This window comes from Hyperolius riggenbachi, chromosome 9 (assembly GCF_040937935.1).
Source record: "Hyperolius riggenbachi isolate aHypRig1 chromosome 9, aHypRig1.pri, whole genome shotgun sequence".
Taxonomy (NCBI): domain Eukaryota; kingdom Metazoa; phylum Chordata; class Amphibia; order Anura; family Hyperoliidae; genus Hyperolius; species Hyperolius riggenbachi.
Window position 1 is genome coordinate 210,015,344 of NC_090654.1, and position 14,378 is coordinate 210,029,721.

The 14,378-nt window shown below is 42.3% G+C and overlaps 1 protein-coding gene across 12 annotated transcripts in view; it reads left to right on the forward strand.

Moving 5' to 3' along the window:
- Positions 1 to 14,378, forward strand: part of RYR3 (ryanodine receptor 3) — a 1,134,733-nt gene that overhangs the window by 670,881 nt on the left and 449,474 nt on the right. For all 12 annotated transcript variants that reach the window (XM_068253938.1, XM_068253930.1, XM_068253931.1 and 9 more), the window contains 4 exons: positions 2,769 to 2,949; positions 5,306 to 5,414; positions 5,917 to 6,037; positions 11,351 to 11,520. In XM_068253938.1, coding sequence (XP_068110039.1) covers positions 2,769 to 2,949; positions 5,306 to 5,414; positions 5,917 to 6,037; positions 11,351 to 11,520 — 581 coding nt within the window. The remainder of the gene's footprint in view (positions 1 to 2,768; positions 2,950 to 5,305; positions 5,415 to 5,916; positions 6,038 to 11,350; positions 11,521 to 14,378) is intronic.

Sequence of the window (14,378 nt, forward strand, 5' to 3'; positions counted from 1 at the left end):
TTTAGTTGACAAACTAGATAGGGACTGTAGGTTTGTTCTCAAGCTAAATGTGTATGTTGGAAATCTATCCCTCTCTGTACCCTTACTGTCCCCCTCTGCCTCCTCCTCTTTCCCTGTGCCCCCTCTTTGCCTTTTCTTCTTTTCCTGTTGTGCCTTCTCATGTCACCTTATGCTTCATCTGTGCCTCCCCCTCTCCCTCTGGTCTCCCTGTGACCCTCTCTGTTCCTCCTTCCTATTCCCTGTGCCCTCTCTGTGCCTCCTTCTCTCCCCATGTGGTGGGCTCGGACTGCTGGTTAAGGTGTCTCAAGGACTTAACCAACCTCAAGGTTAATATACTTTCAATTACTGTATTTTAACATTTAATACAGAGTTCATGGTATGTATATAGAGTGGGGTATAGTACTGTATTAGCTGGACCTATTTTTAACATTGATTAATATGCAACCAGAAAGCATCAGCTAGTGGCTGGATAGTGTACAGGTTAGGCTCTGCCTTTGACATGGGAGACCAGGATTCGAATCCTGGCTAGGGTCAGTACCTATTTAGTAAAAAGTCCTTGGGCAAGACTTCCTAACACTGCAGGGTGGCCCCTTGTGCAAGCCCTGCAGCTCTTGATCGCTTTGAGTCTGAAAGGAGAAAAGCACTATACAAATATCAGGATTATTATTATTAGCCAATCCCTGTTGGTGCCAGGTAACTTAAAGAGAACCTGTACTGAGTAAAAATATTTAAAATAAACACATGAGGTAACTTCAAATGAACATTACATAGTTACCTTGTCATCAGTTCCTCTCAGAAGCTCACCATTTTCTTATGACAATAATCCCTTCCAGTTCTGACAACATTTTGTCAGATCTGAAATATATCAGTTGCTGTCAGTTATATATCAGTTGCTGTCAGTTATAGCTGAGAGGAAAACTGATGTTGCCGGTAATGTCCATGTTTCCCAATGGCTCAAGTGGGCAATGTTACAGTTTAACTGTGTGCTGACCAGAAAGCTGTTATGGAGTAATGGCCATTTTCAAAATGGAGGACGGAAAATTCCCTTGATCACAGTGAACAAACAGGACGCGGGGCAGGAGAAAGACACTGCGGAGTAGACTACATGGAAGGTAAGTATGGCCTGTGTATGCTTATTTTGACTTTTAATTTTCAGTTCAGGTTTTCTTTAAGACTCTACTGTACTAGACTACTCATTGTATAACAAAGTATTGTATATAATCTTTGAGACATATGGGTGGTGCAGTTTATTTGGGACATCTCTTTTCTCTGTGTGTTGTTAGTGTAGATTATCATGGATTGCCGAAATAAACTTGGCACCAATATACAGTATACATACAGAAATAACCTGCATGTAATATAGAAAGACACTGGCAGAAATCCAGTATACAAAACAATAATAATCAGAGCAGCGTCTCTTTATGGCAATGGTGTCAGAAGCTTGATAAAACAAAAAAAACACAAAAAGGCTTAGGCTTGAACTTCATTATATCTTGTGTATAATACTTTTGAAAACATGATGGAATGTTGCACTTAAAGAGACACTGAAGTGGAAAAAAAATATACGATGAATTGGTTGTGTAGTACAGCTAAGAAATAAAACATTAGTAGCAGAAACACAAGTCTAATATTATTTCCAGTACAGGAAGAGTTAAGAAACTCCAGTTGTTATCTATGCAAAAGAACCACTGAGCTCCAGGACTGAAAGTCACAGTGAGCTTTATCTTCTGAAGCTTATTACCTGAAGTGTCAGTCACAGTATTGTTTTTTTCCCTGCAGAGGACAGGTCAATATTTCACTGGCCTGTTCTGTAAAATCATTTAGAGTGCTGAGTAGTGTGTAAACTGCAAATATTAGAGAATGATGCAATGTTATAAAAAAACCTATATAACTGAAAATAAAAATATGAGAATATTTTCTTTGCTACTAATGTTCTAGTAATTATCCATACTACACAACCAATTCATTATATCATCATTTTTTTTCACTTCAGTGTCTCTTTAAATTACTGCTTATTTTTAGTAAAAGTCAAATGCGGTGAGCTTTGGTTATTCAAACACTGTCGCTCTACTGTTACAATTTTTTTAATCACCTTCCAGACAGACATCAGAATAACATACAAAACCCAGGTGGTCTTTAAACGACAAAATATAGAGAATAATTGCAGATATTAATTGATTTAGGTAGACCAAGAAAAGAGCAAGCGAGTCAGTGCGTGATGTTAATGTATGCCGAGGTGGCATTTACCAAATAATGTCATCTCCTTCATTATGTTTGATATGTGGTGTAAGAATTAATTACTGGTCAGTTTTCAATAGCATGAAAAAAAATCAATCTGCTTTATTATAATCAGCATGCCCCTGTATAGTTGCGGCACACGCTCATAATGTCTGGCTTTCAGGACAGGGTATTCCTAAACAATGAAATAATCCTGTAGAATGTGCCACACACACTTTAATACACTTTAATGTTATGCTGGAGATGGCAGAAAGGTCTTTCTCTCTTTGTGTTTTCCAGTAGCAAGAAGCATAAACGCAGGTGCCCCTCTGAGTCCCATTAACCCCATTGCTTTTCACATCAGATTGCTGTGCTCATTAATCCTTTTAGCATGTCTGCAATATCTTTCCTAATTAACTCTTGATTTCTGCCTATGTTATCCTTGGGGATCTACACCTGCAAGTACATGTGCTTCTATTGTTATGGTACTACAAGCCTCCTGAGATCCTGGCTGGTAACCGTGAGCTGATTTTGTGTCACTTGTTTTCCAGGTGAGAGTGTTGAAGAAAACGCCAGTGTAGTGGTGAAGCTTCTCATCCGACGCCCTGAGTGTTTTGGGCCGTCCCTGAGAGGAGAAGGGGGAAATGGTTTGCTGGCAGCTATGCAGGAGGCTATTATCATCTCTGAGAACCCGGCTCTGGACCTGCCTTCTCAGGGGTTTCAGAGGGAAGTGTGAGTACAATGTCTACATCTCTTTTTGTCAGAACACACAGGCAAGGTGTATGGAAAATGTCTTTACCATCCAGAATTGGTTGATGGGTCCAGATACATTTACTGTTCTCAGTGTAGTTATACAAGAAAAAGATAAAAGTGTTAGAAGCACCCTGCAGTCAGTTGTGTGACAGTCTTTTTGTGAATGGCACACAAGTGATGACATCAGATTCAGCATCAGGGCTGCAGGGGGACAAGCAGGTTGCTTATTTTTGTTCAGTTATCTTTTAATCTATGCTTTCAAACAGAAGTAAACAAAGATAACGTACGCCATCCAAACGTATGTCACAGTTTGTGAAAAGGGACCATATGCGTTAAACAGTGCATAAATCTGCATATATCTTTCGAATATGCTAGGATCATTTGGATGTTACTGTTCAAATTCCAACTAAAAGCTTTAGGTTGGTCATTTGAATTAATATTGAACTGTCTTTAATAGGATCTTTTAGCTTCCGTTTTGTCTGAAACTAGAGATTGTCAATGAGAAGAAAATAATTTTGAGTTTATACAGGATTATGTAAATTCTGTATACAAAGGTATAGCTTGAAAATGGACTGATTGAATCCCACCAAGGTAAAATTTGATTGGACAATTTTCAAGCAGCATAAATTACTAATCCTGCATCAACTCTGATTTATTTATTTTTCACCTCGTGGCCAATCGGGGCCATCTCTGCCAACAATTTAGTATGTGTGTACAGCTGCCCTTATGTATTTCTGTAAGATTGCCACATCATCTTGGCTAAGTGCATTGTTCCCTTCTGTAGCCCAGCCCCTGTAAGGCCTCTGTCATGCCTTATGCCATTGTCTCTCTCTTCCTCCCCCCCCCATAACAACAGAAGACATCATGTTGCCAAGGGACACGTCACATACGAATGTTGCAGCACCAGAGATTGTCTATGATAGTTTTATTCATTAGATCATGTTGCGGTTAGGACTTCATAGCCTATAATGCCCAGTTACTTTGCAGGGGGCTATACCCGCTGCAGTGTAACTGGCCAACATAGGCTGTGATGTCCTAACTGTTGCAGCATAAGCTATTGATACAATACCAAAAGCCATATTTACAGTATTTCTGAACCTTATGGCTATGTATTCACTGTGGCAAGGTGAATAAAACTATCATTGAAAATCTCTGGTGCTGGTAGACTACAATATTTCTAAAGATTAAAGAGAAACTCCGACCAAGAATTGAACTTTATCCCAATCAGTAGCTGATACCCCCTTTTACATGAGAAATCTATTCCTTTTCTCAAACAGACCATCAGGGGGCGCTGTATGACTGATATTGTGGTGAAACCCCTCCCACAAGAAACTCTGAGGATCGTGGTACTCCTGGCAGTTTCCTGTCTGTGAACATTGTTGCATTGTGGGGAATAGCTGTTTACAGCTGTTTCCAACTGCCAAAAAAGCATGCAGCAGCTACATCACCTGCCAATAGTAAAAATCTCACCATGTAATAAATGTCAGAATGTAAATCAGGGATGTAAAAGATTTTACAATGGGCAAACACTGACTAAATCATTTATACATAATTATTGTAAAAATGAAGCACTTTTTTTATAACATTATTTTCACTGGAGTTCCTCTTTAAGTCTGTTAGTGTCAGACAGATGGGACTGTTGCAAGGTTTGCTCTCTTTCTACAATGCAACATATGAATGTTGCAAGGAAACACATCTGTATAATACTCATCCCCAATCTGTCGTGTGAGGGAGAGAGTCCCAATCCCTATGGGCGACAACCATAGTTTTACCACCCTACCAGAAAGAGAGGAATTTTGCTGCCTGGGTCTCCAGTGTAGACATTTTATTGGAGACTCGCTAGTGATGGTCATGTCTAGGAAAACTCATGGAGAAGCATGTGATCAGTTTGGCCAGGTGACAGATATGTAGGTCTCTGATTTTCTAGTCATGACCATGTGCTAAAGCAGGATGTGATCAAAGCAAATTAGAGCTTTGCCAATCTATCAGCTGATCAAACCAAACACATGCTTCTCCATGTGTTCTCATAGACATGGCCATCACTAACTATCACTGGACAAGATGTGAAAGAAATCTCTGTATGCAGAACTAAGCTAGTAATAAAAATCAGACAGATGTTCTACTGTTCCCCTCTGTCCTACAAATAAATGAAAGAACTAAGCTGTAGTTTCAATTTAGCAGAATGTGTCTGCTTCCATATTGTGTACTGAGCTGAACTTTACTATTACATTAATCTCGATTCATAGACATTATGCATGCAATGTAGTATCATATTAAGGCAGTTGTATATAATTCTCACAATATTTACACACACAATACCGTGTATTGTATTTAGGGTCGAAGAAGATGAAGAAGAAGAAGAGATTGTACACATGGGAAATGCTATAATGTCTTTCTATTCAGCACTCATAGACCTTCTGGGACGCTGCGCACCTGAGCCCCATGTAAGTAGCACAAAGATATTAAAGCAATTACAGCATTTAGCAAATGAGGCTAAATAATATGAAACCAAGCATATACATACATACATACATACACCTTCTATGTGCTGAAAGCTGAAAATATAGATTGTTACATGAACTACATGAATCGCAGTGTAGCAATTAGATAATCCTTAGAGACCATTCCATATATCTTTAGTATAGTTAATGTCTTTTTTGTTGCACTTTAAATAAACCTTTTATGGCTTGTTTTGTATAATTTTCTACAAAATGCAAGCCTCTTTTACTTTTTTTGGGAAGTTCTAATTTGTATAAATATACAGCGAGTAGATAAACTGCCAACACTTTGTAACATGCAGAGACAACGCTTTTGTAGTAACTCAAGCTGCAATTACTGTTTTACTTAATGGATTCTTAATTATAAGTGTGGTGAGCTGTGGAAGCACCTGTGTTAACTTTTTTTCTTTCTTCTATTTTAACTGCTGGAATCCCTCTGTGCCTATAGTTGATCCAGGCTGGTAAAGGGGAAGCTATACGAATCCGATCCATCCTCCGATCCCTTGTGCCCACAGAAGATCTGGTTGGAATTATTAGCATCCCTCTAAAACTTCCTGCTTTTAACAAAGGTAAAACATCTAAGCCAACTCAGACATTATTCCATCAGACTTAATGTAAATGTTTTTTCACACGGGAATTTAAGCCTTATGAAGAGATAAAGAGTTAAAATTTAACTTTTAATATATAATCTATATATTATAATTATAATGCGGCCATATTGGTAAGTAATATGGCCGCAGGCAGCAGCCAAAACTGTTTTGGCTGCTGCCTGCGGCCATATTACTTACCAATATGTATACCTTGTGATTTATTTAATACGTCTATATTATTTTAGCACTTTGCACTCTTGCACTTTAGATAATATTCACTCCTGACGAAGTTTCAACCTTATGAAACGAAACATGTAGGGTATTGGTGTGGGGTATATAAATAGTCATACATTGGGAGATTGGTAGGACTGTCCTCATGACTAGTAACTACGTATCCGCCAACCCGATTGTATCACATTGTTGCTCATAGGTAGTAATGTATATGTAACTCTTTTAGATTATATATTAAAAGTTAAATTTTAACTCTTTATCTCTTCATAAGGCTTAAATTCCCGTGTGTAATTGCTAAAATCAGGTGTGTTGTTTAATGTAAATGTTGTCATTTATCCAGGTCATGGTATATCCAAAAGTAACAAACACTGGTCCACATGACAGCCCAGGGGCCCCAGGTCTCTCTCACTCACTGGGGCCCCCAAACCACCATGCGACACCTAGAGGGAAGTGTGGGTAAGCCCTGGACCTTTCACCTCCAGGGAACTCACCCCACCACCTCTAAACTGAATGCCAACTGCAACAAACACAATTGCTAACTTCCAGCTAGAGCAATCCCTTTGCCTGCTGTACCAAATCTAGCAGGAATTACATAAATTAGCATTCAGGGGGGAGGCTTTGGTTGGACGCAATCGTGAATTGCATCGTTTACAGGGACGCCCCGTGTAGGCACATTTCCCACACGGTCCCCTCCCTAACCACTCACCTGTCAACCGCATCCTAGAAGCTGCAAAAACGAAATTTAAAATCACAAACACTGGGGGCCCAGGGGCCCCAGGTCTCTCTCACTCGCTGGGGCCCCCAAACCACCATGCGACACCTAGAGGGAAGTGTAGGTAAGCCCTGGACCTCTCACCTCCAGGGAACTCACCCCACCACCTCTAAACTGAATGCCAACTGCAACAAACACAATTGCTAGCTTCCAGCTAGAGCAATCTCCTGCCTCTATCTGGCCAGCAGACGCCAGTCAGCCAATCAGGTGTACTGTCATACACCCTTTGCCTGCTGTACCAAATCTAGCAGGCATTACATAAATTAGCATTCAGGTGGGAGACTTTGGTTGGACGCAATCGTGAATTGCATCATTTACAGGGACGCCCCGTGTAGGCACATCTCCCACACGGTCTCCTCCTTAACCACTCACCTGTCAACCGCATCCTAGAAGCTGCAAAAACGAAATTTAAAATCACAAACACTGGTCCACATGACAGCTCAGGGGCCCTAGGTCTCTCTCACTCGCTGGGGCCCCCAAACCACCATGCGACACCTAGAGGGAAGTGTAGGTAAACCCTGGACCTCTCACCTTGTCATACGCACGCTCCCGCAGCTCGGTGTCGGCCTCCGTCTCGTGTAGTACGCGCGCGCGTCACTCGCCGCAGCTTGAAACCTGTGATGGGGCGTGTGCGCGCTTGCGTCATGGCGGCCGCGACTCTGCGTACGCATGCGCGGAGTATTGCGTCCGTATGGGCGCATGCGGGGCGTACATACGTACGAGCCAATCAGCCGTCCTGCCTGTATAAAAGGCCAGTCCCTCCAGCAGTCAGGTGCTGTTCGTTCTGACAGCTAGTGTGGTTCCTACGTTCCCTGCTGTGACCTTATCTGGTTATCTTGCCAAGACTCCTGTTGTGACCCGGCCTGCCTGACTACTCCGATTCTCTCCGCTGATCTGACCCCTGCTTGTGACCTCGACTACTCTTGCCTGCCGCCTGCCTCGACCCTAGCCTGGACACGGATTACTCTTGCCTGCCGCCTGCCTCGACCCTAGTCTGGACACGGATTACTCTTGCCTGCCGCCTGCCTCGACCCTAGCCTGGACACGGATTACTCTTGCCTGCCGCCTGCCTCTACCCTAGCCTGGACACGGATTACTCTTGCCTGCCGCCTGCCTCGACTCTAGCCAGGATCCGGACTACTCTCAATTGTCCTCAGCCTCCACTCCAACCTCCAGTCTATTATCTGTGGTCTCCTGCATCTACCTAACCTCCACATCGAGGTGTCCCCTACCACAGCCTCATCTGGGACTCCAGCCTTCCACCACTTGGTGTGGCCTGCTCTCTAACTCACTGTTGGGGTCCTTCCTTGAGTGTAACCTGGTGAACAATAGGCCGCTGAAAGTCCATCGTCCCTTGCTACACTCTTGGGGGATCCTCTCCTCAGTGGGAAGGTCAACGGGTTCTCGCCATAACACACCTCCAGGGAACTCACCCCACCACCTCTAAACTGAATGCCAACTGCAACAAACACAATTGCTAACTTCCAGCTAGAGCAATCTCCTGCCTCTATCTGGCCAGCAGACGCCAGTCAGCCAATCAGGTGTACTGTCATACACCCTTTGCCTGCTGTACCAAATCTAGCAGGAATTACATAAATTAGCATTCAGGTGGGAGGCTTTGGTTGGATGCAATCGTGAATTGCATCGTTTACAGGGACGCCCCGTGTAGGCAATCTCCCACACGGTCCCCTCCCTAACCACTCATCTGTCAACCGCATCCTAGAAGCTGCAAAAACGAAATTTAAAATCACAAACACAAAATCCAAAAGTAAGGCAGCCTCAACTGGATTTTTTTATCTGCTGTAGATGTTTCTCTTTATAGTTCTAGTGAGTAAAGGTGTTTTTTTGTATAGGCTCGGCACAGTCTACCCGCTGTATGTTTCCACGGATATGCCAATTCGTTGCCAAACAAATGTTGGGTGTAAAGTAGGGAGGGTTGGCCTCCTATGTGGAGTTTATACCACTGGCGATTTGTGCGGTTGCTCCCATATGCAGAGTGTGCTGGGAAGCATGCTGCAGCATGAATAACGACCTGTTCTTGCTCTGGCTTGCATCCTTTAGTGTTCCTAGCAGCTTCTGAACTGACCACTAGAGTTTCACGTTCACTGCAGTTACATCACAGTGAGCGCGGAGCTCTAGTGGCCAATTCAGAAGCTGCACTGTACATTTGAGGATACACTTTGAAGCACCCTTTGCAAAGGGGTGGGGGGGAGGCAACTGCTGTATCATATAAAAACAGGGAACACCAAGAGCCCCAATAGTGTAATTCGTACTGGACAAGGTGGCAATAAGTTTGTGTTGCTAGGTACTCACAAGTCAGGGTCACCAGCAGGCAACCACTGTAAAGGCAGGTGGGGAGATTGTCCTGACCCCACTCAGGATTAAGAAGTCGCTCTCTGTAGACAGGAAGAAAGGGTAGCAACCCTCCACCAAGGGTGGACTCAAAATTGTATACAATGAACAGAGGCGCCAAAAGTATAAGATTAGATTAAATGAGCTTAAAAACCAACTTAAATGGCAAAATTGAAGGAGGAAGTGGTGGTCTTACCTCCCTCAAGCAGACACAACGACTGCGATTCAGACAGTCAAACACATTTATTAGGAACTCCAAAAAGAAATGCAATGCGTTTTGCAGGTTCAACCCCGCTTCATCAGGCAATATAGGGAGGAGTATCAAACAATCTGCACAAGGATTCAAATTAAGCCTCACAGAGGCGCTTAACTTGAATCCTTGTGCAGATTGCGTGATACTCCTCCCTATATTGCCTGATGAAGCGGGGTTGAACCTGCGAAACGCGTTGCATTTCTTTTTGGAGTTCCTAATAAATGTGTTTGACTGTCTGAATCGCAGTCGTTGTCGTGTCTGCTTGAGGGAGGTAAGACCACCACTTCCTCCTTCAATTTTGCCATTTAAGTTGGTTTTTAAGCTCATTTAATCTAATCTTATACTTTTGGCGCCTCTGTTCATTGTATACAACTGCTGTATCATAGCTTTTGGCCTATTTTTCAGCTGGATGTGGGCTATGGTGTATGCACTGGAGTTTATATATGGTAATTGACTATGTTGTGCAGAGGATAATTGTGTAAGTGCTGAATGCGCAAACTATTTATAAAATAAAACAGTAATGCAGGCAAATGGATATGGTGGAGATTAAGCAACCGCAGAGTAAGTGCATGGCCAAACATGAGAGAGAAAACTGTGTAGGTCTATTTTACCCAAATTAGAAGGAGAAAGGACACTCTTTTGAGGGAGGTGCACATTTTGGACAGAGACTACATCACAATGTCATCAACATACAATGCTGTATCATCATATTTGCCCATAACAGGCCTGAGCCACAAACTAATAAAACATGGTGCCTGACCAAACTCACTGCACTGCATGTTATATGCTGTACAGAACATATAAAAATGCAGGATATTCATGTACAGGTCTGCTTTGGGAGGGACTTTTTCCCAAAATAATGCTGCATGATCTAGGTAAAGAAAAAAAAATACAGTATATTCTGGAGTATAAGACTACTTTTTAACTCTTGAAAATCTTCTGAAAAGTCTGGGGTCGTCTTATACGCCGGGTGTCTTTGATGCCGTGTGAAACACGATGCTGATACGTGATGCACATATGGGATATGCTGAGGATTATTTACCAGGTGCTGGAGATTCGGCGGTCGCAGCATATGCTGGGGGAGAGCTCATCGTTAACCCTGCAAGGTCTGGGACGCTCAGTGTATGAAAGAAAGAGATCGAGCTGTGCCCATAAAACATGCCTCTTCCACCTGTCCGGTCCGTTCTATCCTGTTACCGCCTCTCAGATCTCACTGATGGGCACAGCACAATCTATTCTTCCATACCGCTCTGATAAACAGGGAGACAGGGAAAGCTGACCAATCCGCTTATGGCGAGGGAGAGTTGACCAATCCAACCAGTCAATCACCTGTATACTGTTATATACTGGGTACCACATACAGAATAGCACCAGTATATGATGTTTTTTTTAATTGTTATGTGGTGCATGTTGGAAGGGGGTAGTCATATTTAGCAAGTATATCCCAAACTCTATATTTTAACTGGAAAAGTTGGGGATCGTCTTATATGCCCAGTCGTCTTATACGCCAGAATATACGATATATATATATATATATATATATATATATATATATATATATATATATATATGTGTGTGTGTGTGTTTGTTTTGTTTTTTCCTTCATGAATCAGAAGTATTTTACTGTGTTTCTTAGTAATCTGATTCCTAATCCTAATTCAAGGTGCAATCTTATGCTTTACAGATGGCACGGTGTTTGAGCCTGACATGGCTGCCAGTTTCTGCCCTGACCACAAGGCCCCAATGGTGCTTTTCCTGGACCGTGTCTATGGTATTAAGGACCAAAGTGTCCTCCTCCATTTGCTGGAGGTGGCTTTTCTACCTGATCTTAGAGCATCAGCATCTCTCGACACAGTAAGCATTGTGGATTTCTTATTGCAGTTCTCACAAATGTGTACCACTGAAGAGAACTCATCCTGTGCATGCATGCTGCAGCCTTTTTCATTGGAAAAAAACGATGATGTCCCTTAATGTCTGACACATTGTCCACTATTATTTAAAAAAAAAAAAAAAAAGAGAGCACAATCGAGAAAAATATAGTTGGATCTTGACTCTGCTACTGGTTTAAGTCACTAGAGTGGACCAAAATGAATTAATGGTGATTTAACATCTGTGGTTTTTGTTGACTTTGGAAATTATGATCACTGTATGCAAATTAACCAGATAAAACGATACACCTAGAATCACACTCAACAAAAACGTAGCGTTCGCTGCCTGCCCAGGATATAGGTGTGCAGGTATTGTCGCATGAAAGTGGCAACAGATTGCTCATAGTGCCTTTCCACAATTATCGTTTAAATGAAGCCTGGACTGAAAACAGAAAGTGTGTCCGATGCCATTATTTCTTAATAAAGATAGTTATCTTGTTGTTGTGTTTACTACCAATCAGTGTAGGAAATGTTTCAGCACTTATTTCCCATGCTATTTAACACGTTGATTGCTTGTTTTTCCATGTTTATGGTGATTATCCAAAAGTATCTCTTTCATTAAATTGGTTATTGCAACTAATTTTTAAAAAATATTTTACCTCAGTTATAAACTTTTAAAAGACTGATGAAAACACACTGTTTAGCTCTTGCTTGTTTAAGTTTAATAACATTTTTAGAAAGGGGTTTTATACCTCCCAGGGTCATAAATTGAACATTCATTTGAAGGTGTTAAGAAGCTTGCAGTGTGCAAGCCACTTATCACCTGACATCACTCAGAAAACACCAGCAGATTCAATTGCCACTTTCACCTGAGAGATGTATGAGCGAGAAATGTCTAACTTGGCAAATAATATTCACTGCACGCTTTCAGATTTACACCTGTAAAAGGCAGCTTAACATAGTGTAATACTGCTTTACTTATGCTTCACCAAAAAAGCTGTGCAAGTGCCAAACTGTGTTCCCACCATCCCGCAAACAGAGAGGCTCACCAGATGTAAACCACCTTTCTATCAGGTGGGAGTCTCGCATGAACTGTATGTTTCACTCGGTCATCAGTGATCCCTATCCAACATCAGCTTATAAAATTTGGCCTTTAATTCTTCAATAAAACATATAAAATCTCATTGCGCAATATGTCAGTTCAATTTAAAAACACAACAGCCCTTCTTGCGCACTCCAGCAACTTACAAGATCCAGATTAGCATTTAGCGTATCACAGTGGTGTTTTTCATGAGCCTGGTGCTGTCGCTACAGATACTGTCCACGGCGTCCCACTCTCTTGGTTCCCTGCGCTTTGCAGGACCTTCCATGTCCCACTGCCTTCCGCTCATGTGACTTGCGTCAGGCGTACTGGCTCTGCCCTATGCGTTTTGTCATCAACCAGACTCATCAGGGGCCCCTGTATTGTAAGGTTATAACAATTGACTACAGGCAAATAATAGATATTTGTCTGAGCATTGCTTGTAGCTGCTGCTGCTCTCCTCCTTTTCATCTTCTAATAGTGAATTCTGAGGAGGATTTTCATTGGTCAGTTTTAATAGACCAATAAGAATCCTCCTCAGGGAAGATTGTCATTTATCCAGACCATGGGCCCATGGGAGCCCTGGCAGGAGGTTCAAAGATGCTTTGCTTGGGCGTCCTGTATTGCAGAATGGAGGAGTCCCGCCGAGTGGTCATGAAAGTGTCAGCATTGCAGGGACGATTTGGGATGGCAGACCTGCAGGGAGGAGTGGTACTGTAGCGCAGAGACAGATGGGGCCAGGGAAGCCCAGCAAAGGAGCGCCGGTAGCAAAGAGCAGTGTTTGTGGTCTGGTGGGTAGTGGCAGCCGTGAGGCAATTCTTCAATCAAGATTAAAGGAGAAGAAAGAAATAACAGAAATATGAAAAAAGGGAGTTAAAAATGACTCCCTAAAGGAGGGGCATCTGAGGTCTCCTTAATAAATGAGGCTGCAGATGCCAAAGGAAGCTCTTCCCCCCCCCACCCCATTGAACGAGAGCACGTCAGCCTGTAGGCTGAATACACATCTGCACAGCCTCGGCCCAGCAATGTTGTCCTCAAGGGATCAGGACATCCATAGAGTGCATGTATGGGCCTTCAGTCTCCACCCTTACTTCTGTAGAGATTAGTAAACAAAATAAAAAATGATGTGGCACTGTATAGGCGCACATGCAAAGTAACGAGACCTGCTGAATAGTAGGTAATGGCCCACCAGATTAGATGGCCGGAAGACACTTATGTGATCTTCTGCAGATGACAGGCTTGTAGTTTATCCAGTGCTGGATGCAGTCACTGCATCCAACCATTACACAGAATGTCCTGATCACCAACTGATCTGCATCCAGTTAGAGAGATGATACAGGCGGCTAAGGGATCCACTCTGGGGTTGGAAGTAGGTGTCTTCAGTAAGAAGCTAATAATTATGAGTTGATACAAATGTTATACTGATTGTATGCATAGTTATGCAGCTTGGAAACAGACTACGTAACCTCCCTGGCGGTGCATTTCTCTCTACAATTGTGTCTAAAAGAGGTACATTTTTTTCAAGAATTTTAGGCCTCCGATTCTTAAGTAATAACTCACCAAAATATGTCAGAATAAAGGTCTTGTAGACATCCTATAATAAGACTAGAGAACAAAAGAATTGAAGTAATTACATTTATGAATAAATAGTGAAACTGTACAAATCAGGCACGAGACTATACAGTATGTACATATATACCAAATACACCTCCTGCATGTGGTATATTTTGAAACAGAGAATGGCACAGACATCACAATCAGGG